Genomic DNA, 26,079 nt, shown 5'->3' with positions numbered 1-26,079 from the left:
AGGTGTAGGCATTGCCTCTGATTTGCTTGACTGGTCCTTTTCAGTGAGACTGCCTGATTTTACTCCAGTTTTTGAAGCGGAGCTCTTGGCGACTATTTTAGCTCTTCGAAAACTTCCATCAAATCAAAACAACGCAGTAATAATGACGGATTCTCTCTCAGTTTGTGCAGCTATGACAGCTTCAGAGAACTCTCGAATTCTAAGTACATTCAAAACATTAGTACCCCCGCAGTTGAGACTCCTGAGATTACTATGGGTTACGGGTCACTGTGGATTAAGATTAAATGAATTGGCCGATTTCTTAGCACGAGCCGCACTTGATGGGCCAGTTTTGTCCATACTGCCAGATGTTGAATATATCACGGCTATAAGATATCGAAAATCAGCAATCTCCACCGATACGATAGAAAAAGTAACTACATGGACAGACTATAACCACCTCATGTTTCCATGGCAACCCCACTGGAGTCAGTCCAGAAAGCTCGAAGTCTTAATTACTAAATTTCGATGTCGTGTACCCCCCCCCCCCCCCTAAAGCTGTATCTACACAGAGCTGGTCAGACAACATCACCCCTCTGCGCATTCTGCGGAGAAATAGAATCACTAGATCATTATTTTTAGATGCGGAGCATCTTATACTCGCGCCTTGTAGTGCGCCGTCCGCACCGCTTCTCGAACATTCGACAGCTGACGCGCGCGCATGCGCCGTCGCGCCGTCGCCCACTCTTCCACCATCTGTGCATCCCTTCCTCCTCTACACACCGCGCGCGCTTCACTCCTCCACCATCTGTGCACCCTTCCTCCTCTACACACCGCGTTCGACATCTACAATTCTCCTGATTCTCCAGTGGACGCGCATGTGGCGTCGCGCTTCGAGAACATTCAACAGCTGACAGTGCATGAGCCGTCGTGTCGTGCTATATATATACTCAAGGTCGGCGCTCGCTCGCTCAGTTGCCGCTCGTCGGTTGGTTTGTGCGGCGCGTCGACGTCCAAGGTCGCGGTGAAATGAATTCCAACGAATCCACAAACACAATGATCGACGTCCCTTCGACCAGCGCCGCCCTTTCGCATACGTGTGTACGTGTTCACTCATTTAACACCCCCTCCTACAACCACGTTAACCAATTTAGCCATCGACCCAAGTAAGTCGCAATTTAACACCCCATTTCACAACCACGTTAACCAACTTAGCCATCGACCCAAGTAAGTCGCACTTTAACACCCCGTTAACCAGTTATATGGTCCGCATCCTCCTCAGTGTTCCCCCGAGGGAAGCTGCGGGCAATTTTTTTTGTATCGGCGCCGCTACGAGATACTTAGAAAAAGGTTACTAGTTATGCCATTTCGGAAAATAGGCTTTAGATTGACGGCGGAAACAGCGCTAAGCTTTGGCGCCTCAGCTTTGGGACATTGCCACAGGGATGCTTTCAATGCCGTTTGCGATTATATTCAGGCAACCAAGCGTATACCTTTGTGATCTTCAATAAAAAAAATTATTTATTACTCCCCAGGGCAGAGTGAAGTAAACGCAGCTGAGTGGTAATCATAACACCTCAAATCTCAAAATTGCTCAACTTAATTTTTTTCGTTTGCTCTTTTTATGTTTTTTTATTTTTACATTAGTCTTATTATAATACCAATTCATTACACATAGTTAAAATGATCACAGAAAAACTGCACTACATTTTCTTGGCCAATCCCCCTGAGTGGGTATGAGCCAACCTCCCAGGGAAACAAAACAACAAAACAAAACATTTGTTGGCGTGTGCCTTGCTTGCTTGTGCTACGGCACGTGTACCTTGATTTTTGCTCTAACCCACTACGGGTGGTGGACTGGCCAGGAAACCAGCAGTTAATATAATGAAAGATATTTTTGGTTTTGAAAGGGATGTGGAACAAATCAATCACCACAGGGGTGCCACCAGGTAGAGAATATCATTTTCATTTTGATATCATGACAATAGTCACCTTGGCTTCGCAGCTTTAATATGACTGACTTCGCAGACAGTAACAATAAAAGCTTTGTGAATGAATGCGTTCCGCCTTTGTAGCTTACCCGAACTTGTTTATATATTACAATAAAGAACACCAAAATTATCACCCTCATTTTCGCTTCCACATAGATTATCTTCATCACACATGCTTCTCCTTCCATTTTCTCAACGCTCTACTTTTTTACTTTTTTATTTTGCGTTTCACAATTTCTATTTCATCACGCGTCTTGGCCAATCCTGCGTGCTTGATTGGACCATTCTTCCGCGAATCATCATCACCAGCTCTTTAATGGGCGCGTGGCGTATAAGAAAAGCGACTGCATCCCAAAGACAAGGAAAACCACATGTGGGCACAACCTAAACTAACCTGACCTAACCTATCTCAGCATTTATATATTTATATGCTTTAGATCAAGCGTCACAATTTCCTGGTTCATCCGTAATATTTCTATGATGTAACCTGCATTATATTCTAAAACTGCACCTTACTTTATAAAACTACTCAATTCTTGGCCAATCTCCCTCAGTGGGTAGGTGCCACGGCCAATAGGTGAACAAGAACAAGAACAGAGGTGCGAAATTGACGTGACGTCAAGGTGAGGACGGTGTTTTCATGCGTATTTAGTAACACTGAACAACGTGTTCATCCTGAATATCGGTGCTTCGGGTCATGGCGAGCACTTAGGACAACCGCTTCTTAAGCTCGTTTGAGCAATAGCAACATAAACTGAACCAATAGGCCTAAATGGAGCTCCTGCTTCCGTGCCATTGTGCTCCCAGCTATGTGCTCAGTCCTGAGCTGTTCTGAGCATTTATAGCTGTCTGTTCTGAGTCCTGAGCATCTGTAGCTGTCTACTGCTGATCTAGACCGCTATAGAAGAACGGAGCCACCTAGAGAACTTTCGTCCGAACGAATAACGGAGAGTTTGTTTTAAAATTGGGAGCTTGGGGTTTTATCGAAGTACAGGGCTTCGCGCTTTAAAAAGAAAGTCTTCTTGAAGAGTCGTCGGTAAAAGCTTTCTTTTGTTTCGTGGTATACTATTGAGTGGAATCGACAAAAAGGCACTGAAGAAGAACTCGGCTGCTGACCCGAAGGCCGCATTTCGATTAAAGCGAAATGACAAGAATCCTGTGTGCTGTGCGATATCAGTGCACGATATGAGATGGTCGAAATTACTGGAGCCTTCTTTTACGGCTTACTTCATAATCGTATCGTTATTTTGGGATTCAAGTGCCGTGGAAATTATTATTATTATTATTATTATTATTATTATTATTATTATTATTATTATTATTATTATTATTATTATTATTATTATTATTATTATTATTATTATTATAAACAGTGCGACGTCAGAAGGCCTGGTGTGATGTACAGTATACTCATGGATCGAAACTCAGTTGAGACAGCGATTTCATTTTTCAGTATAAGGATCGTTATGCGTGATGGCTCCAAAAAACTACGTTACATTGCGACGAATCTTTTCTCTAAACGAACTGCTGGCTCTGGTCTTTTCTTTAGAATAGGAATTGTACCGATGCTGCCCCAACTGAAGACGGTGGAAATGAAAGTAAGCGCGTATAACTGACAATAAATCGTCCTTTTTCAATACGTGAGTACTGTATACGACTCGGATACAGCCACGTAATTGGCTACGTTGTTTATAGTGCATCCGTGTTGGGCCATTTGACAACTTAAGAGCTGGTAAGATGGGAGGACATAACCGGCGTGCTTGTTTGGTGTGGATCACTTGCTGATAAAGTTCTTTTTTTAACGTTGGCATTTTTTCTTCGGTTATAAGGTATATGCGGTGACTTTCCCATAAAAATTTTATTTGTAAATCCGGCCCCAGTCGTTTTGTGTGCATTCCTTCTAGGTCCTCGTTCTTTCGCGCTGATTCCGGTTAGTCGCTCTTAGATCCGTTTCAGAAGCGCGACGAAACACAAACTTCACCCATCCCATACACAAAGGCACACTCGAACGACAACGTGTTAACGCCCTGCCAGACACTTGAGTCAAGGATCAGGAATGCCTCCGAAATTTCTTTCACTGTGTTTCATGATGGCATTGTAATACGGTACGTAAACAGATGTGCGCAAGCGGCCTTCGTTATGACTCTTGGTCCGCTGTTACGCAGTGTTTCTTCCCGTCCAACCAGCGGCGAAAGTCATGGCCTCCGTTACCAGCGGTTTAGACCCGCCCCGAGCGCAGACGACGACGTCCGTCTCGCAAATGTCCAGCCTGCTCGAGTGCCCCGTCTGCAGGAATTATGCGCTGCCTCCCATCATGCAGTGCCAGAACGGCCATCACCTGTGCGCCCCGTGCCGAAAAAACGTCGACATGTGTCCAGTGTGCCGTGCTCCCAAAGGTGAGACGAGGCATATTTCAAGCACAATTGTTATGCCCTTCATAACAGTATTGAACGCAAACACAAGACAACAGACAAGTGATAAGACACTTGTCTGCTGTCCTGTGTTTGCGTTCAATGTCGTTATAAACGAGACGTTCCAACTCACTCGACAAGCAACGTTGTTGTGTACACGCACAATTGAATAACAATGCATAAACAAGTCCTGTAGTCATTTGAAACAAGTCTTTTAAAATGCGAGAAACTCATCAAACGCGATAATTCACAGTTGTCGTCGGCGGCGTTCACAAGAATGATGTGAAAATTCATCACGTGATGTCGTCCTGGTGTGACGTCATAGTGACGTCACAATAGGTTGGCTGCTTGGTCTGGTTGGTCTTGTATTCTTCTAGAAATACATTTTCTTTGTGCGCAGAAAGTTTGGAAAAACAGTTCAGATAGGAGAGAGCCGAGTGACTTATCAGATTTTTTTTTCGAAAGGTTCTGCGCCAAAAAAGAAGTTTATTCCTTTTAGAATAACGCCACAGATTGCTGAAACTTGTGACGTGGTGATGACGTAACCACGCGACATTGTCGCTTGGGCATAGGTGGGCCGATCATGGAGGCCAAGCGAAACTAAGTGAGGCGCGGAAACTTGCAATGCCTTTGATCTTGGAGGCAGTGCAGAACTATCTCTGGTGCAGTAAGCTTTCTGCAGGTGACGGCGGAGGACCAAAACGTCGACTGAGAAGAAAAAAAAACGTGGCTTTCGCCTTCGACAAGAACCATGTGATTCAGTTAGCCGATGTATACCTTCTTTATTTTCGTCTTGCTCTTTACTCACTGCCAATTCGTTTGAATAATACTTTGAAAGCAGTAATGACAGCGGTGCATACAACCACGGACTTCCTCAGCGCCTCTATTCTTTTAGAAGGTTTCCTCCATTCATTTCAATTAGGCAATCAATATATCAATCAGTCAATCAAACTTTCTACTCATTCACAACACGATGTGCATGATAAAGAAACACAGGAAGTCCCACAGTATACAGTGTAATAGAATATCCTACGTAATTTAAACAAAAATATTTAAATAGCAATGACAGTAGCAAAAATTGTAAGATTACAAAATTATAAATATATGGATACAACAAAGCGACGATGTTATTAACTATATGTCATCGGTAATCGTCATCGGTAATGTGTCATGGGTTCCGTGAGAGCTAACGGTTTATCGGCAAGGCTGCTTTATCGACTAATGTTTGTTGGCACTTGCTGATTTTCACTAACTTTGGCTAAATTTGGTTAAACGATGGCGATAACTGTCGAATATTGACTGTGTTATAAATGAAAACGGACAGATAATGAAGCCAGGGAAGGTATATTGGACCTTCATTGTACTCTTTTAACACTATTGCAGTAATTATGACATTAATTTGAAGAAAATAAAAAGCACGAAAATAAAACTTGCCGCAGACAGGCATATCTACCGTATTCAGAAGGTGAAGTAAACAATACAAACACAAGGGCAACATAGGTGAATGGATGCTCCGCAGATCGTAGAGACTTGACTTGGGGTAGAGCTGGTTTTGAATTTTTGTAGCTAAGGCTCTATTAATATAAGGATACAGAACGTGTCCAACGTATCTTAGATTCGCCCGTGCACTGTTATTTTGCGTTCAGGTAACAACAGAAACTTGGCGCTGGAGAAGCTGGCCGAATCCACGTTGTTGCCCTGCAAGTATCGCTCCAAGGGTTGCACAACGTCTCTGCTGATCGCCGACAAGAAGAGGCATGAAAATTCCTGCGAGCACGGGTAAGCAGTCGCGTCGCAGTTCATCTTTTAAGGCCTGACCCCACATATCCGTCGCAGCGCGTCGGCGCACTTCCATTTGACGCGGTGTCGAGCACTTTCCTGTACGGAGAGAGAGAGAGAGAGAGAGAGAGAGAGAGCGTGCGGCTTCGCGTAGCTACGCCCCCACTGTCCCACGTGCCGCCGCGTCAGAAAGCCTCGCGCTTACGTACTGCGATTGATACGTGTGGTCGAGCCTTTAGAGCGCAGAGATGAGCACGTGATTTTTACCATTCGGCAACAACGTTCACGGCATGTTCCGATAATTTAGTCGGAGAATTACGAATAGTGCCACTCTGTTAGCCCGCTACTTCATTTATTTAAAACAAATATTGGCCACGTATCTGCATGTTTCAGTGCAAATGTCGTTGAAAGACGATAGTTCTTGCGTCTGGAGAGAGTGAACAAAACATTTATTTGATGTTCTGCGCAGGAAAATCGGTGAATTGTATTATGGAAGTGCTGCATTAGAGTCTAGATCTGTGCAGCGAAGGTGAACGAGCACATTGATGAATGAATGAATAGATATGGCTGTACCCTTTAGATCGCGCGGTGGCTAGCGCCACGAAGCCGTAATACTTAATGAACCAAAAACTAGATTTATTTTTCCTTTAAATATTGAGGTTGAGTATTCGTGCTTGGCTGTGAAGGGTTTAATTTTCACTCGTGCCTTGATTTTGGCCACCAATCAGATAACCTCGTTTTAGTTAATTCTACCCGCTTTAACTCTATTTCGCCCTCCCTGTCCCTAAGCCCCAGTGCTTTGAAAAACTCTGCACCATCATCCTGAACTATAGGGTGAAGCCCTTTACAGAACATTATCAAGTGTTCGGCAGTTTTTTCTTCCTGTCTACACGCACTGCATACCGTGTCTACCCCTTCGTATTTGGCCCGATATGTCTTAGTTCGCAATACTCCCATCCAGGCCTGAAACAGTTGAAAACTACCCCGAGTATTATCATAGATTCTTTCCTTGGCAATTTCCTGCTTAAAAGTTTCATAGATCTCTTGTGCGGACTTCTTGATCATGCGAATTCACCACATATCGGTCTCAGCTTCTTTCACTTTCTTTATAACCGATAATTTTTTTTTTTTTGGTTTGGCCCCCTGCTCTTTTCTAAGTATTTACGAGCCACGTTAGATGCGAGCGCTGTCTGGTCGTTAAATTCGAAAATAAAAGGCGTGAGCGCGCACGGAGAAAGATGCGCACCTGTCTCGAAGGCGATAAGGTGTAGAACGCAAAGCCATTGACAGGTGCCACCACCGTTTATTCTTAGGAAAATGTTGGGAACACTTGACTTTTTGAGCATCGCATTGCTCTGTCAGCACAGCTTGATTAACGCTATGGTCCTCAAAATTACTTATGTGTGCCTTTCCTAGCAAAAAGCCACACATACAAAATATGAACGTGTTGTTATGGTGCCTCAGATATGCGCAATAATTGCTTTTTAAAACAAAACCGCACAAGTATGAACGCTGAAGCTTGAGTAGTATTGGTGGGCGCTGCGAATAGGGTTGATCGTTTGGTGTATCGCTTGGTACCGTTTGAAGTATCGTTACGGCGAACAGACAAATGTACAGACAGACAGATAGACAGACAGACCAAAATTTTTGCGTCGAAGTACTCCAAGAAAGAATGTCGTGTTTAAAACGCTGCTGTGGGGCGTGCATTCATATTGTTCTAGTGGACTAAAATCCGTTTCAAAAAGTGAGAACACGGCGAATTTCGATTTGTTGGTCAGGATACCTGCTCACGGCTGGTTGTTTTTTCATCCACTTTTCTTTCTTCATATTTACATTCCATTGGTTCTAATAACTTCCCCTGTACATTCCTTGGCATTATTGTCTGTATATATATATATATATATATATATATATATATATAAATATATATATATATATATATATATATATATATATATATATATATATATATATATATATATATATGCTTTTGGTTGCTCAGAAGACAGCAATAGGAAACAAAGGGGGAGAGTGAAGGGTGGAGATAGAGCGGCTGTGGACCACAAGACAACGCACAGACGCTGCGCAGTGCTCCGTCGGTAATCTCAGTGCGAACGCCCAAGGGAAGGTAAAGAAGGTAAATGCACTCATCCTTCCTGACGGTAGCAGCAGAACGCAAAAGCGGCGCGTTCGTCTTCACGAACACGCCGCACTAGCGTTTTGCTTAAGCTCCTTGGCCGGCGCTGCAATGGCACACGAGTGGAGAAAAATCAATGTGAGCTCAACAGCTGGGCGTCTTGATGCGCGCTTGCGCACTCATCGAGGCACACTACGATCGGCATGAACTCGGATCTATTATTCGAGCAATCTGTTATCGGTATTTTGAGACTCTTAGGCAGCTCAAAGAGGCTGGAGTGAACTTGGATGAGCATGATCCACATGTGCAGTTACGCAAATGCACAAGCTTCGTATAGCACTTGAGCACTGCTGTACCACGTGTTGTGCCGCTAAAACCGCTCGTTTGCATTTCCGCGTAAGCGTTCGGTGTTTGACTGGCAGCAGAGCTTTGAAATGCGTGTGCGCACGAAAGAGCTCTCTACGTGACTGCTTTTCGCACGCTTGAATCCAGGCCCTGTTGGTGCGTGCTCGGCAGGAAGTCTTGCAAGTGGCGAGGACCGCTGCAGACGCTCGTGGGACACATTCTCGGCACGCACGACTTTGTTCCGAGATTACAAGGTGGAGTATCGCATAGACTGTACGCACATTCACAGCGCCACACCGATAACCTGGCTCGTATTCATTTATGAAAGCTAACCATGCCGCATTTCACGAGACGGACAGCTTTTGCAAGCCTTACAGGTCTCCGTGGTTGCGAAGCGCTGCAGGGTAAGGAAAAACACCCCCACCTCTCCGAAGGGAATTGTGAGCAAATGCGAATGCATTTCTTGCGCCGAGAGATTGTACCGTTGCCGTTAGACATACGCCCTCACCGACTTCTGCCATCGTCTTGAGGCACCCAGTGAGCGAATGGTCTTGAGTGATGCGCAAGCGGACGGAAGAGTGGGGCGCAGGGAGGAGAGAAAGCGAATAGCGAGAGAAGCACTGCACCTACCTTCTCCTACACTCACTCCCACCACGTGCTCTGGTTGCTAGGGGCGATGATAAGCGCGCGCGCCCGCAGCTGTTGCTATGGGAGAAGGAGTGAGAGCGGAGAGACAACACCTGCCGGGACGCGGACCCTGCCGCGGACAACGTCGGATGCGGGACATAGTCAGACTAAGAAATGCATTGACATAAAAAACAAGAACGACACAGAGTGATGCGCACAGGTAGTACGAACAAGTGAGTGAGTGAGAGAACTTTATTTAAAGATCTGGCTAGTTGTTAGTCTAGGTCTGACCACTTAGATGGAGGACAGCAGACCTTGTCATCTAGTAGCATCCCAGACATTCTGAATAGGACAGGATTGGTCCTGTACATCGTAGCTGAGCAGAGTTTTCCGCCATCGCTCTCGCATAAGTTCTGTGAGGTCAGCTGTTTGGGGCACCCTCTTAGTATGCGACTTAAGGAAGTCCTCTTCGGTTCGCAAAGAAAACTTTACGTTTATGTATCTTGCATGTGACGCCATGGATGCAGCTGCTGGAAGTACTCGTACTCCACCATGGCACCTTTCACTACACACAAGTTGCGGTTATTCGGCTTGAATGTGATAATGACGTGAAAGGGTTGCCCGTGTGCCTAAATCACAAAAAACCTGGCACGTGACGTTTTGATAAGATAGGTGTGTCTTTGCAAACGTCCCGTCTTCCAAGCTGGTTTCACAAAAGCGCTGTTTCAGTGGCTCCAAGGGAAGCCATCTTTAGAGCATGGCCCACGCTGTACGAATTATTCTGAGTAGTGTTACGAAAACCTCATATGTAGCGGAGTAATAGTAGGATAGGATTTATTTTGCAAATTTGATCACTCTTCGGGCTGTTTCCTATCTAGTTCAGGGTGGCGTGAATGAGATACTCCAGAATTTAGAGACACGTGCAAAATTTACTTCACAAGACGTTCTCGGAGACGACTTTCTTTTACATCCTCAGAGTTATCGAAAATTTAGCGTGTCTCTCATCTGTCAACATGCACATGGATATCTTTACAGTGTATACCTTCTTGATGATGTAAACGAGTAGAAGCGACGGCAGAAGTTCGAGGTATTTGATTGAATTTGGCAGGAGCACCAGGCGAATAGCACAGGAAAACATTGGAAGTGAAACAGACACTGGCGTTTTTTTTTCTTGGGATACTCTCTTGTGTCAATGTATGCACGCTTCACTTTTTTATACGACTATATTTCTGGAAGATATGCAGTGTACCTCTATGAAGCTGGCGAAGATTAGGTGATGTGACGCCTCTGCATAATTCATTTTTCCCTAGCCGTTAAAAAATCGCATCGTACAGTCCCGTCCTTCCATATGCGTGGCCGTTGGCGGGACAGTATTAACTAACCCTGGTCACCATGCGTATTATTTACCGTTTCTTGATGAACGGAGTGTATGGCCAGTGTTGTCGGACGAAATATATGAACTATCCAACCCAATTTAACCCAACCCCACCAAAAGTTAACTGGACACGATCTGACCAAATAATCAACAGAGCATTAGGCGATCCGTGAACCAATAAGATAGGTGGAAAGACATGCCAGCAGTCTGATGACCAACCAACCGTGGACGGATGATCAATTGGTCAGTCAGGGACGCTATATGACCATCGAAGATTTCAGCTAGGAACGCCGCGAGGACCACCCAACATACAAACGACTAGTTTGTAGACCATTCGCCCGCACGTAGTTGGAAAGTTGGTCACGGCTAACGTAATGACTGGGCAGTGTCCGGGGTCGGTCAGGTCCGTCAGAACAACGACCAGACGAGCCAAAACGCTGAGAACCAACAAACACGATTTCGGATGGACGCAATGTCAATCGAACCAATAGATTGACTAACGAACAAAAGACTCAATGGTTGGCTGAGTGACCGTTTGTCTGCGGCTGGTCAAACTGCCAGACAGACCATTCATTGGGCAACCAACTTGTTTAAGGGACAACAGTACGTCAGCTTTCTCTCGGAAAGGTGGCGGGCTTACTTATGACCATTGACTAACCAACCGAAGATAACTCAACCGATTCACCGGTGTACTAAGCAATCTACCAGCTAATAAAACCAACCAGGTCACACTTGCAGCCACGCAAATCAAGCCTAAATCAAGCCTTGTCCTAGTTGAAGTCGATCTAATCAATATAGGATCTGCCGAACGGCCAGGCTTGCAGATTAGGTTGGCATTTATATGATGTCTTCGTAACTATACAAGCAGGTAAACCATGCAGGACACATGTAGTCCGTGCACACGCCCTTTAACTAAGTGCTCGTTTTCCGCGCAACTTAACGTACAGGCGAGAACGTGGTCGTGACGGCGATGAACTTCCGGCGCGTAGAGGCTTTCTGCTGGGTGGCGCTGCAGACGTGCCTGGGCCGCGACTTCCTGGTGATGCTCAGGAAGAGGAACAACAGGGCCTCGAGGAAACGCTTCTTTGGCGCCGTACTGCTCGTCGGGTCGAGCGAAGAGGCGCGACGCTTCCTGTACCGGTTCGACCTGCGTGGCGCCGAACACCGGCTGTCGTGGTCAGCCAGGACACGGAACCTGCACTCGCAAGCCGACACTGACCGGAGCGAAGACGGCCTGGTGTTGGACATGAGCACGGCCGAGCGCCTCTGCAATGGCGCCGACCTCGTCATGGACGTCACCATCAGCGACGCCCCGTCCTTGAGCGGTGATAACGTGCTGTAAGAAGGTCGGAGCTATGCGGCCACCAGTGAAAGGATTCGCAAGGCAAAATTTACGGGAGGATGATAGTCGTAATTATTGGTTGAAATGTATTTTAGCATATGTATGTCTGTGTCGCTGTATTTAAATCTAGCTATTTATTGTGGGGTAGAGGTGTAACAAAAGGTGGCCCTTGGAGCTTGTGCCTCCCCTGCCCCCAATTTCGTTCTCCTGCTGAGGGATGCAGAGCACGAGACGATCATTTGGGCATTTGGGCGTAGTCGATCGGTATATATTTCTGAAGTAAAAGTAACACAAACGTGCAAGACGCCCCACACAGAACCACAATAACCACAATAACCTCTACGAATCAAGATCTTTCAAACACTGCAGCCCTTTGCAAATTTATTGCAGAAATTGAGAATATTTCTTGTCATAAAAACAAATAGTTCTCAACAATAACGTAAAAGGCCACAGCCAAAATGGTAGTATTTTCATAACAGTGCTTCTATGAAATTAGATTGAGCCAGTCCATGAACAGAACCATGTAAATTGTTCCAGCTTTCAACAACCCTTGGGGGAAATGACTGCAGTCAAGAACATGTGTGTGAAAAGAAAGGCTGAGATAACGTCTAGTTGAAAGAGGTTTTACACGCGATATATAATCATCCCAATATAGACAAGATGAATTACTAATTATTGTATTTATTACTGTCACGCAGTTTATTCACGTACAGACCTACTGGAAGGCCGAGGAACGCCAGAAGGGCGAGAACGCCAACAGGCCGAAAATACAAAACAAACGCAAGCTCGGGTCGCGCGTGCACCAACGCTGTAGCTTGCCGTTTCATGCTGCTTCGTCGTCGTTCGCATAGTTCCCTACATTGGCCCCCGGTGAATAGCGTAGCCAACCTGGCGACTTAAGGCGTAGTCACTATAGCGGGGTCGTAATACGGCTTCAGGCGGCTCACATGCACAATTTCTCGGCCACGACGGCGTAAGTCATGAGAATGTGTCAATGGCTCAATCTCATAATTGACGGGTGACGTACGGGCGAGAATGCGGTAGGGCCCGTGGTATCGTGCCAGTAATTTCGACGAAAGGCCAGGAGTGCTCGGAGGAACCCAGAGCCAAACGAGAGCACCAGTCGTGAAAGTAGAGAGATGTCGGCCGGTGTCAAGCCGTAGCTTCTGGTGGCCTTGGTCCTCGGTTGTCAGAGAACGGGCCAATCGTCTGCAATCTTCTGCATACCTGGCAACATCAGAAATTGCAGTGTACTCAGAGGAGTCGGGCGTGTATGGGAGGATAGTGTCCAGCGTGCACGATGGTTCGCGTCCGTACAACAGAAAGAAAGGGGAGAATCCTGTTGTCGCATGCGTAGCGGTGTTATACGCATACGTGACGAATGGAAGGACAGTGTCCCAATTAGTCTGGTCTGAAGCTGTGTACATCGTCAACATATCACCGAGAGTGCGATTAAATCGTTCTGTGAGGCCATTCGTCTGCGGGTGATATGCTGTCGTCAGGCGATGAACCCTGTTGCACTGAGCGAGCAACGCTTGAATGGCGTCAGACAAGAAAACACGCCCCCGGTCGCTCAAAAGTTCGCGGGGAGCACCATGGGGAAGAACAAGGTTGCGCAAGATGAAAAACGCAACTTCCCTCGCGGTTGCTGCGGGTAGTGCTGCTGTCTCTGCGTAACGCGTGAGGTGGTCCACGCCGACAATTATCCACCTATTTCCAGAAGACGACGTGGGAAGTGGTCCGTATAAGTCGATACCGACGCGGTCAAATGGACGCGCTGGACAAGGCAGAGGCTGAAGTGTACCGGCAGGGCGTTGAGGTGGGACTTTCCGTCGCTGGCATGCAGTACAAGCACGTACGTACTTGCGGACAAATGTGTACATGCCGCGCCAGTAGTACCGCTGACGTAGACGGTTGTACGTTTTGAGAGCGCCAGCGTGAGCGCTTTGCGGGTCGTTGTGGAAAGCAGTACAGATTTCCGAGCGCATGTGGTTGGGTATCACTAACAGCCACTTCCTACCTTCAGACGTGTAATTCCGCCGATAGAGTAGGTCGTCTCGAATAGCGAAATGTGTGGCTTTACGGCGGATAGTTCTTGACACTAAATTAGCTAACGGATCAGTCAAAAAGGCGAGGAGTTGGGAAATCCACACATCTTTGCGTTGTTCCGATGCCATGTCTGTGAAGTCGATTGGTGTTATGACAGCTGAAGAAGGTGACAAGGAGGCTGGGTCAGCCGGTAGCGGCGAGCGGGATAGCGCATCAGCGTCGGAGTGCTTGCGGCCGGATCGGTATACAACACGAATGTCGTATTCCTGTAGGCGAAGCGCCCAACGACCAAGGCGCCCCGGCGGGTCTTTGAACGATGATAGCCAGCATAGAGCGTGGTGGTCCGTGACGACTTCGAAAGGGCGGCCATAAAGGTATGGGCGGAACTTCGTCAAAGCCCAGACAATTGCGAGGCACTCTTTCTCCGTGACGGAATAATTACACTCGGCTTTCTTGAGGGTTCGACTCGCATAAGCGACCACGTATTCTTGGTACCCTGGTTTTCGTTGAGCCAATACAGCACCAAGACCGACACCACTGGCGTCGGTGTGGACCTCCGTAGGCGCATCAGGGTCAAAATGTTGTAGAATTGGAGGTGATAATAATAACCGCCGAAGCGCGGTGAAGGACTCGTCGCACTCTTTTGACCAAGCAGAAATGCCTTTGGAAGTTGTCAACAGGTTGGTAAGAGGCGCGATGATGGAAGAGAAGTTGCGCACAAATCGACGAAAGTATGAGCACAGGCCGATAAAACTTCGAAGCGTCTTGATGGAATTGGGCTTCGGATAGTCGGCCACGGCGCGGAGTTTCGCCGGATCCGGGAGAACACCCTCTTTGCAGACGACGTGACCCAGTACGGTGAGCTGACGTGCGGCAAAATGGCACTTCTTGATGTTAAGTTGAAGGCCAGCAGAGGTGAGACACGTGAGAATAGCACGAAGACGAACAAGGTGAGTGGAAAAGTCGCGAGAAAAAACGACGATATCGTCTAGGTAGCAAAGGCACGTGTTCCACTTGTAGCCGCGAAGGATGGTGTCCATCATCCGTTCGAAGGTAGCTGGGGCGTTGCAGAGTCCAAACGGCATGACGTTAAACTCATACAGCCCATCAGGTGTTACAAATGCAGTCTTCGATCGGTCAGGATCAGCCATTGGAACTTGTCAATATCCTGAGCGTAAATCTAAGGAGGAGAAATATTCTGCCCCTTGCAAGCAATCGAGAGCGTCGTCGATGCGTGGCAACGGGTACACATCCTTCCGAGTTATCTTATTGAGCCGGCGGTAGTCAACACATAATCGGATAGACCCATCCTTTTTGCGCAGAAGTACAACAGGGGACGACCAAGGGCTCTGCGATGGCTGGATGACACCACGCTTGAGCATATCGTCGACTTGTTCGTTGATAATACGGCGCTCTTCCGCTGAAACTCGATATGGTCGTTGGCGTAAGGGAACATGAGTACCGGTGTCAATGTGGTGCGTGATGTTCGCTGTGCGACCCAAAGATGGTTGAGCGCAATCGAAGACAGAACGGAACTCTCGAAGAAGGGACAAGAGCTCGCTTCTTTGTGTCGGCGATAGCTCAGCGGCAACAGAGGGCTGGAATGAGTCTGACGCGGGCACTGTGGCCACAGGTGGCGTCATAGTATTGAGCTGGAGGTGAGGTGCGTGTTCGGCGAACTCTAGAGGGCGCAAGAGGTCAACGTCTTGTATGTTACCCAAACATTCTCCGCGAAGTAAGGTAGCTGGCGACGATAGCGAGTTCACGTCGAGCATGGCGGTAGCACCGGATTCCACGGTGAGTACGGCAAAGGGCAGGTGTAGGCTACGGCGGCGGGTAAATACGTCAGACGGAGTGAACAAAACAGTTCCGGCAGGAGCGGCCGCACAGGTCCGGGCTACAAGGGCGGATGTTCTCGGTGCTATTTCCGTGTCTGCAACAGCGACAAGTTTGTAAGGTTCAGGAAGAGAATCCACAAAACAAGAGGTTGGCAGCGGTGTAAGGGCAACTTCTGCACGTGAGCAATCTATGATGGCCCGATGACGCGAAAGAAAGTCCCATCCAAGAATGACTTCGTGGGAGCAGGATGCCAGCACAAAAAATTCAATGGCATAAAGTTCACCTTGGATAATGACACGTGCAGTGCACACAGCTGTAGGTTCTATGCACTGCGAGTTGGCCGTGTGGAGCATCAGGCCCGAAAGAGGCGTCGTCACCTTTTTCAACTTGCGGCATAAGGGCTCACAGATTATGGAAACGGCGGCCCCTGTGTCGATAAGCGCTTGTGCGGTGGTCCCCTCAACATTGACGTCAATAACGTTTCGCGGCGAGAAAGATGGAGGCCTTAAGCAGTTCGAATTGTATGCAGCTGTTGCCTCCGGAGCTGCAGCGATCAGTTTCCCTCTTCCGTAGCAGGTGGGCGACGCATAGGTGACAGGGAGCGTCGTCGGGGCGATGGTGACCGATGCTTTGCGTAGGGTAGAGGACCGTCAGTGGTGTACCTTGATGGCATCCTAGACGACGACGCCATTGGCCGGCCCACGGCGTCGACTGGAGGGGGATCTCGGCGACAGTGGCGGGCGACGTGTCCAGCGATACCACAGGCGAAACAGATGGGCCTATTATCTGGCGTCCTCCAAGCGTCTGAGCGACGGTAAAATGGAGCTGGAGATCTCGCGTAGGGATACGGCGCCGCAATTGGGGTTGTAGGCACGACATAGGGTGGCGTGGCAGGTTGAGCATACGGCATACGCTGTTGCGTAGGCCGAGCAGCGACGGCGGCGTACGTGAGAGGCGTTGTGACTGGTGGTTGCTGATGCACCGGCGGAAGGGCTTCAGCGACTTGGGTCCGAATGACGTGTTGAAGGTCCGGTGCCAAAGCTTGCGTGGGCTCATGTGTCAGTGGCAGCAGTGACAGCTGGCGCGCTACCTCTTCGCGGACGAAGTCCTTGATTGTCGAAAGCAGCGGCTGCTGGTCGGTAGGATGGGCAGCTAGGTGCAAGCTTGCGAGCGTGTCTGGCGTCGTGAGGGCTTGACGAGCAATTGCGCGCTGCCTACGCAATTCACCGAAGCTTTGACAGAGGGAAACGAGGACAGCAATGGTGGGGGGATTTCTCGCGAGCAACATCTGAAAGGCGCCGTCGTCAATGCCTTTCAACATGTGCCTGATTTTTTCTTCCTCAGGCATGGTAGAGTTGATGCGGTTGCATAGATGCAACACATCTTCAATGTAGCCCGTGTAGGTCTCGCCTGGTTCCTGCGCACGGTGACGTAAACGGTGCTCGGCTTGAAGCTTGCGTGCCGCAGGTCGTCCAAAGACGTCCGTAATAGCCGTCTTGAATGCAGACCACGTAGTAATGTCAGCTGCGTGGTTATTAAACCACATTTGCGCGGTGTCCGCAAGGTAGAATGTGACGTAGCCAAGCTTACTTGGGTCGTCCCATTTGTTACTTGCGCCGACTTTGTCGTACCTCGCCAACCAATCTTCGACGTCCGACTCAGTGGAGCCCGTGAAGATAGGAGGGTCTCGTTGAGGATACACGGCACCGCAAGTGACATGGACGGTCGAAGGTCCCACCTCGAGAGGCGTCTCGGTGGCCATGTTCGTGTCACGTAGAGGGGGAAGCTTACGGGAGCGAAGTTCCAGGTTTGTACGGGAGTCCACACACCTCCACCAGATGTCACGCAGTTTATTCACGTACAGACCTACTGGAAGGCCGAGGAACGCCAGAAGAGCGAGGAACGCCAACAGGCCGAAAATACAAAACAAACGCAAGCTCGGGTCGCGCGTGCACCAACGCTGTGGCTTGCCGTTTCATGCTGCTTCGTCGTCGTTCGCATAGTTCTCTACATTACAAACAATATTTTGTTGCGTTGCTCTAAACAACAAGGCTTCGTGCCATAGTGATACATGACTTGGCATGACTTGGTGTTATTGGGGTTCAATTGTGAGGCCCACGGGCCGCTTTTTGCTCTGGCTTAGTAGAGTACCAAGTACTCTAATTTTAAAAAAAACTTTTTCTATCCACATTATGGTCCCAAATTCGCAACAACTGTACGGACGTATTGTACGGGATGTAACTATTGTGCAACGAGCAAGTTATTAGAAAGAGAACCAATTGAGACGCAGATGATGTCGATAACAACCTAATTTTATAAGGAAGACAAAAAGTCACAGCATATCTACGGAGTGACTAATGATGAGTGGGGTGAAGCATCCGTCAGTCTGTCCGTGCTTCCATCCGTCCGTCCATCCGCCCGTCCATGCGTCGTAGACGGACAGACGGATCCTGGACGTACTCATGGATAAATGGTCTGGTGAAAGCATGGATGGGTCAACGGACGCACGGACGGACGGATGAATGGATGGAAGCATGGATGGACGATTGCACGGACGGACGGGTGGAAGGATGCATTAACAGACCGACGGAAAGATGGACGGAAGCACGGAGGAATACATGGACGGACGGACCAAAGCGCGGTCGGACACACAGGCGGACGAACGGAGACAGACATAGAGGTATGGACCAACATAAGCACGGAAGCATGAACGGAAGCAAGGACGGCGGACAGACGCACAGATGGACTCACGGAAGCACAAACAGACGGACGAACGTATTGACGGACGGGCGATCGGACAGACGCACGGATGGATGGATGGACGCTTCGGCAACTCATCATCATTCGCTTCATGGATCTGCCTCGAAAACCACTAACGTTATCTAGTTACATTATTACCAAGGACATATACACACAACTTCATCTATTGAGCAACTCATAAACTAGAGATGGCGACATACTACTACTACTACTACTACTACTACTACTACTACTACTACTACTACTACTACTACTACTACAGCAGCAACAACAACAACAACAACAACAACAACAGTGGTGCGAATGACCCACTGTACGGAGCACATACTTCTTTCTACGTGTCCCACGGCCTAAGGAGGTTCCCTCATAAAATAAATGGGAAGGAATAGGCGATATTAAAAAAAAGGCCTCCACCGTATTTCATTGTCTAAGTACGGATAATGGCGCAGAGAAGATACTAAGTGGTGTGAAGGCGCATAAAATAATGACTACAACACTAAAAAAAGTACCAGAATGCTCGAAAAGTAGTTTCCATATTTATTCCACTGCTGTGTGTTCGTACGATGGAATTGCGACAGCTGAGTCGTTGCGAAGCAGCGTGCAATTACCACCTTGCGACATCCAAGGGATGTTACGAAGACCAAATAACCAAAGTAGTGATAAGTTCATGGGGGGCTGGATTTTTTTACACGTGGAGCGCACTAACTCCACATGTCGATGCGGACGCACGGGTGACAACCACCAGGTTTTCTTCTGTAGAAACCGGCAATGCACACGCATATGACGCCTGAACGAGGACGGCATTGTGACGGCCTCTGTTGATTGGCGTTCATACCTTCACTGCCGCAGTAAGCTTCGTAGGCATTGTGTTTGCCACTACATCTTCCTTCCTGGTTCGGCCCACAACCGTAAGCGTGTGCTGCACAAAAAGAAAAAAAAAATACGGGAATGTTAACGAGAAAATTCAGGGTTCGGTATCTTGAACACTGAGGCAAATCTGATTAATGGTTCGTACTTCTCAAAAAAAAAGAGAGCGTGTTGTTTTAAAGAAACCTACGTTTTATATTGCGCAAAGTTGTTGGCCAATGATCTAAAGGGGTGGGGTCGTGGCTTACCACGATAACACCTACGGTGCACCAAAGGGTTCATGCAGTTGGACGAGTTGGACCTAACTAAAAAAAAAAGCATCCCCCGTACTCACTCAGTAAAAAAAAACACTAAAATATTCTTGCATCTTGACCAAGACTATCACAACTGAAGTAACAAAGTAATATAGCTACGTGTTTGACAATTTCGAAATTATTGTGACTTTCTGAATTGTACGTGTCTAACGTGTTAACGTAATATCACGTACAAATGCACATTGGAAATATGTTACTTATAAAGCCTTCCCTTAAAAACTTCGTGTAGGCGCGCAGTGCTTATTAAACGAGTGAAGAAACTGGGCTGCAGTGATCCCTTGAAGACCTAGGTAATTGATAATAATACCACCTGTTGTTTTACGTCCCGAAAAAAAAACATGATATGGTGGTCCCTTGAAGATGTCGGTAATTGATAATAGTAACACTATATGTTGCTTTACGTCCCGAAACCCCCAATATGGTTGTCTCTTGAAGACGTCCGTAATTGATAATAATAATATTATATGTTGTTTCACGTCCCAAAACCACGATATGAATATGAGAGACGTGCACGGTTATTAAATTGAAATTTATGTTGCATGACTTATGTTGGCACTACAGTAATGGTTGTTCAAGCAATGTACAATACCACCCATTTTAAAGGAAACATCTGATGAGAACCTATCATATTGTGAATCTCATGACTGCGAGTAAACGTATGAAAATATTTCACGCTCGGCACCACGTTACAACAGTCAGCCAGCAATAGTCTTATGCAAATCTAAGCCCCCATCCTTTTGCCACAGAGTGAAATCCAGACATGCTGCGCACGAAAGTGTTCCCTTTAACTGTGAACCCGTCTTTAAACACGCTCTTCCTGCCCTGTTAAGTAAGTATCATAAATATGTGGGCTACTTACGCCACACGGACGTAGTTTCAAATATAACGAAGGCAACCGCAGCGAACAGCAGTACTATCTGCTCTTTATGGGCGCAACGTGACAAGTGTGAACTTCGGTAACCATAAACATCGCTTTCGCAGGTTTGCACCGTCTTTCTCAGACCACGTGCTGTTCGATTGTTTGGAAGAAGAAAAATGATCGCATTGTTGTAACAGACCAGTTGGGCACCTTTGCTTGCAGCATGTGTGCATGGTATTCTGTGGAAAGAGCGTTTCGCGCGTAAAAAAAAATAGCATCGTCCAAGTATGGAAGCCGTAGAAAGTGAATGCCTCTATGAATGGGACAATAAAAAGAAAAACAATATATTTTGCAACAAGTCATTTTGCAATTCCAAAATCACTGCTCTTGCAGCTTGAAGATCGCTTTGTAAGCGAAGTATTGTGCAAAAAAAAAGTGGCTTTTTCCGAGAGACAAAGATCCGCCTTTATTCACTCTCTCTCTATATATATATGCTCTCTCTCTCTCTCCATGTAGTCTGCCGTGCGTTGTACCACGGCAGACTGCATGGAGGAAGGTGGGCGACTGCACACCTTCACTAACCTTACTTTGAAACCTTGCACAAATTTTTACAGGTTCGCATGCAGTGGCTGGGTTCGCACTCACCCGTATCCATCAAACAGGAAGAAAGTTTCTGTGGACGATCTTGTTGTGCAGATTGCCGAAAAGAAAACAATGGAGTTCATCTACGAAAACGTTTTAAACCATGCCACGAACACGGACCCTCTTCTCCGCAACGTTGCCAGAATATTTCAAGGCTGCAGCGATAAGAGTTTTCTTCTGAGAAATCCACCCATGACATTGCAAGCAGCTCTGGACGACGATGTTCGCCTTACGGACTGGCCTTACGACGAAGTATCGTTGAATTTGGATGTTCCCGAAGCGATGGCATTTGCGACCCGCAACATGGACGTGAAGCCGTTCTTTGTTTCTTCTCTCGAGATCGACTCTACCGCAGCGTCATGATGGTGTTTTTGTTTCGACAACCCTGGTTGATGATCACGGAAGACGCTTACCTCGCGGGCGACGTGGTATAGACATACCAGAAGTTGGTCATGCAGGCTATGTCGCTCGTGAACAGCGAGAAAAATATACAGGCGCTTGCCGAACCTGTCCTCTGATGGTTGAAAAAAAAACGCCGGCTTACCGACTGCACCAAAGGCTCGTACCCAAATCATATATATATATATATATATATATATATATATATATATATATATATATATATATATATATATATATATATATATATATATATATATATATATATATATATATATATATATATATATATATATATATATATATATATATCCGGTAGAAAAAGAGGTCGACAAAAGTGCGAAAACACAAGTTTTACTAACGTTTCGGCAGGTGGGCCTGCCTTCGTCGGAGTGAATGGTTACAGATGGCACACGGGGCACATGGGGCCGCTTCTGACGTGGTTAAGTCATTATAAGTAGTTTAAGAAACAAGATTATATATCACCAAAGGCACGTGGCTATAGTCAATATACAATTGAAAATGCGTATCATTGTACAATAGTGAATCGGCACGTATTAGATACCCTACAACTTGTGTGCAATGAAACAGGTCTGCAAAATAACAAACTGAGCACGCAGTCGCTCACTTGGCCATACGTTCTGCGGGATAATCACAGCCTAAGGACATTCAGCAAGCCTTTAAAAGGGAAAAAGAAGTCAAGAGAGATAAAAAAACAAAATAAAAAAGCAGGCAGAGCATAATGTGCACTTACTTGCACATAATGCACTCTATTGAATTCAAAGTTGTTGAACTGAAGAACATTTCAAGCAGTAAAGCTATAGTCGAGCTATCAATGGACTTGTCGAGAACGCAGTGATCGTAAGCCTCAACCACGGACCTTATACCATCCAAGTGCGGTATGCTTGTGTAGAGATACGCAACATCGAGAGTGACAAGGAGAGCATTGTTAGGTATAATAAGGTTGGTAATATCGGAGAGGAAGTCGTTAGTATCTCGCAGAAATGACTGGAACGTAGGGGGTATCTGGTTTACCAGGCTATCTACGTAACGCGACGAGTTTTCTGTCACGGTACCTATGCCAGAAACAATTGGGCGACCAGGATTGGTGTGTTTATGGATTTTCGGCAACAAATAGAACCTACCAGCTGCCGGACTAAGAGGGATCAGAGAAGCTGCCCTATCATTTAGTTTTTTCTCCTTTATTAGTTTTCTTATTGTGCCGTCTAACGTCGCTTTATAATCCTCAGTCAGATCGGCCTCGAGTCGTTTGTAAAACGACCTATCATCAAGCTGACTTTTCGCTTCAGCGATATATTTGGTCGTGCCCATGACAACAATGGCACCTCCTTTGTCCGCAGGTTTTATGGTGATGTCAGTGCGTTTACCAAGGTTTGCTATAGCTTTTATTTTTAGGCTCGATAGGTTTCGACGAAAAGACTGGGGTTCATTAGAAGCTTGAATGATATCTCGCTGTACTGCTTCAATAAACATGTCCAAGTGTTTGTCACGTTGTGACCCCGGTGTCCAACGTTGAGTCGAGGGTAAAGCGGTTGGATCGTCGGCGGGAGTCGGCTGATCGAAGAAATATTCTCGTAGTCTCATATTTCGTGCGAAGTTGTCTAAATCCTAGTATAACTGAAATTCGTTATAGTTACCACTTGCTGGACAAAAGCTTAAACCACGAGATAAAAGGCTGAGTTCTTCTTTTGATAAGATAGCGCTTGAAATAATAATAACGTTGTCGGGTGAGCTTTACATGTTCTTTCCTTGGCCGAAGATGGAGGCGTTGAGTTTCGAAGTTCTACACCATCTCTGATTAACGTTTTGCATTTCTGCGCGTTAAGCTCGGAACGTTTCGTTTGCTCATATGCTCTTAGGGACGATGATTCTTCAGGAGAAAGGCTAAACTGATCGAGTAGTTGCCACTCCCTGTTTATCAGGGATTTCAGGGAAGATCGATAATGGTTTAATACAATATGTACCAGCTCAGGTGAGGCGTTCTTTAAGGTGTCAAAACACGTCCTCGCGTTGCACTTCGATAGCTTTGATGTTGCTGACTGCAGACAGAGACTTGAACCTCTTGGCGGAATGGAAGCTGCTGAATATGCTTCTAGAGTAGACACATGTAGCTCGTCACGGACACGTTTCTCGACAGACTTCCTAATTATTTGAAACTGCTTAGAGCACTTTGAACTCACGATACTATTCGACAATGAGTACTGCAGTCAATTATTTGGTTTCATTTTTAAGACGTCTGAATATTTGCATCGAAGTGGGTACCTGGAGCCCGTAAGGGAAACTGCAGTCTTTCGTGGGTCTTGTGGAGCCGAGCTGGCTGACGTTCCTGGTGCGGAATTCCTCTGGGCAGAGCAGGAGTAGCTTTTCTCGTTCCGGGGCACACAAGGATGACCCGATGACCGCTGGTTGGCGGACGCTGTAAACGTTGATTCGGCGAGCATGGCGTTGCTGCGTGGCTCCTTCAAGGTGAGCTCGTTGCCAGAAGAACTGGCATGACCCGGGATACGTTTGGTCGGCCGGCTAGCACCAGGTTGCCTTTTGCGGGTCTCGGCGGTTTCTGGCGTAGTCCGGAGGCTTCTTTGTGGGGTAAGCCCCTGAAGGTACTGGAAGGTAGATGCAGCGTCGTCCCAACTATTTGAAGTTGCTTCACTTGGTGAATCGAAGCAGAGCTGCCGTATGTGAATAGCCATCAGCGCGACGCCCTCAAAGCTCACGTGCAGTTTATCGGCTGCCAGTACTCGTCCAGCCAGGTGGCAGCCATGCGAACATGTGGTCCAAAAAAGACATCCCTAGAGCGTTCGCAGAAACATTGTAATAGGCTGTTGAAATGGCTTGCTTCGCGGTTGAAACGATGGACAAATACTTGGTTATTATTTCTGCGAGGATGATTTGTGGCCCTTGGCAAGACAAGCGTGGCGTACAAACGGCTTATTTCGGGTCGCTTTTCACGGGTTAGGTGTAGAAGGTTTGCTTTATATATATATATATATATATATATATATATATTGCAAGAAAACTTATAGAAGAAAACGTTGCTGACATGCTTAAACGGGAAGTGAAGTCACCGGCTCTTGGAAGTTGAAGAGAGCATGGCAGTACAGGAACCCAGCGCTGACCGTCAGTGTGTTAGATATGGCGGTAGAAAACCCCATTGTCCAGCCTAAAGTGCAGAAGTTGACGACGAATTCGCGCGTTTGGTGGATGAGAAACTCCGAAAATGTGGTTCATTATGCGTCTGCAGTATGAATTGGACCACTGGCGGGAGATAAATGTTGGCTCGTCGCCCGAAAAGGGTTGCGTTATTGATGCGAGCATATGAACTTCGGTAGATGTGGCGGTTGAGTTCTCACCAACGCTGATATGGGCAGTTGGAAACAGGCAACGAGATAAAGCATCGGCGTCTTGATGTTTTCTACCTGACTCGTAAGTTATGTCAAAGTCGTACTCCTGCAAGCGTAATATCCACCGACCCAAGCGTCCGGACAAGTTCTTCAGTGTAGAAAGCCAGCATATGGCATGGTGGTCTGTAACGATTGTTAAGTGATGGCCGTGGAGAAAGGGATGAAACCGCTACTCCGACCAAGCCACAGGCAAACACTCTTACTCAGTTATCATGTACTTCTTTTCGACAGGGGTGAGTACGCGACTGGCAAATGCAACAACTTTCTTTAGGGAAGACTTGTCTCGTTGTAGAAGAACTGCTCTTATACCAAGGCCGCTAGCATCGGTATGGAGGATAGTCGGTGCGGCTTCGTTTATGTGGCAGAGCAGAGGTTCAGACTTGGGGGCCCGCTTCAACAGGTCGAATGCCGTTTGACATTCTTGAGACCACGGAAAGGGGACGTTGGAAGCAAGTAGCTGGTGCAATAGAGAAGCAATAGAAGCAATGTTCTGGATAAACCGGGGAAAATAGGAGGCGAGGCCAAGGAAACTGCGGAGCTCCTTCGGTTTTTCGGGACGCAAAAAGTGAAGGACTGCAGAAATCTTGTCAGGGTCGGGCTGGATGCCATCTTTGCTAACGACGTGTCCTATGACCTTGATAGATTTGCTAGCGAAAGAGCTTTTCTTAGTGTTTATTTGGAGCCCAGCGCCAGCAAGGTACGTCAGAACTTCATCCAATCGTTCTAGGTGCTTAGGAAACGTTGACGGAAAGATAATGTCGTCCAAGTAGCAAAGGAACTTTTCCGTTTGAGGCCGCGCAGCACGGTATCTATCATGCGCTCAAAAGTCGCGGGTGCGTTGCACAGCCCGAAAGGCATCAGGTTCAATTCATATAGCCCGTCGGGGGTTGCGAACGCCATTTTCTCCTTATCGTCTCCATGCATAGGAATCTGCCAGCACCC

General features: G+C 47.0%; 1 protein-coding gene and 1 long non-coding RNA gene across 2 annotated transcripts; one reads left to right on the top strand and one right to left on the bottom strand.

The window, feature by feature from the left end:
• The first annotated feature begins 4,167 nt into the window (after window positions 1–4,167).
• On the top strand, window positions 4,168–12,062 carry LOC119187782 (E3 ubiquitin-protein ligase Siah1). Its single transcript, XM_075869963.1, has 4 exons — window positions 4,168–4,366; window positions 6,028–6,160; window positions 8,790–8,896; window positions 11,592–12,062. Exons 1-4 carry the CDS (start codon window positions 4,168–4,170, stop codon window positions 11,984–11,986), a joined length of 834 nt encoding a protein of 277 aa, XP_075726078.1. The 3' UTR covers window positions 11,987–12,062.
• Window positions 12,063–19,158: 7,096 nt separating this feature from the next.
• Window positions 19,159–20,797, bottom strand: LOC142766898 (uncharacterized). The gene is made up of 2 exons (XR_012884646.1): window positions 20,675–20,797; window positions 19,159–19,553 (listed from the first exon to the last, which is right to left on the bottom strand). It is a non-coding gene; the product is annotated as an uncharacterized LOC142766898 (long non-coding RNA).
• Between the last annotated feature and the right edge of the window lie 5,282 nt (window positions 20,798–26,079).

The sequence above is a fragment of the Rhipicephalus microplus genome, chromosome 7 (assembly GCF_043290135.1).
Source record: "Rhipicephalus microplus isolate Deutch F79 chromosome 7, USDA_Rmic, whole genome shotgun sequence".
NCBI classification, from domain to species: Eukaryota; Metazoa; Arthropoda; class Arachnida; order Ixodida; family Ixodidae; genus Rhipicephalus; species Rhipicephalus microplus.
This window is presented reverse-complemented; position numbering and strand designations above follow the sequence as displayed.

Coding starts and splice junctions, on each gene's coding strand:
- LOC119187782 (XM_075869963.1), top strand. CDS start 4,168: ATGGCCTCCGTTACCAGCGGTTTAGACCCGCCCCGAGCGCAGACGACG. Junction 6,161..8,789: donor GAAAATTCCTGCGAGCACGG/GTAAGCAGTCGC, acceptor GCTTGAATCCAG/GCCCTGTTGGTGCGTGCTCG. Junction 8,897..11,591: donor CTTTGTTCCGAGATTACAAG/GTGGAGTATCGC, acceptor CTTAACGTACAG/GCGAGAACGTGGTCGTGACG.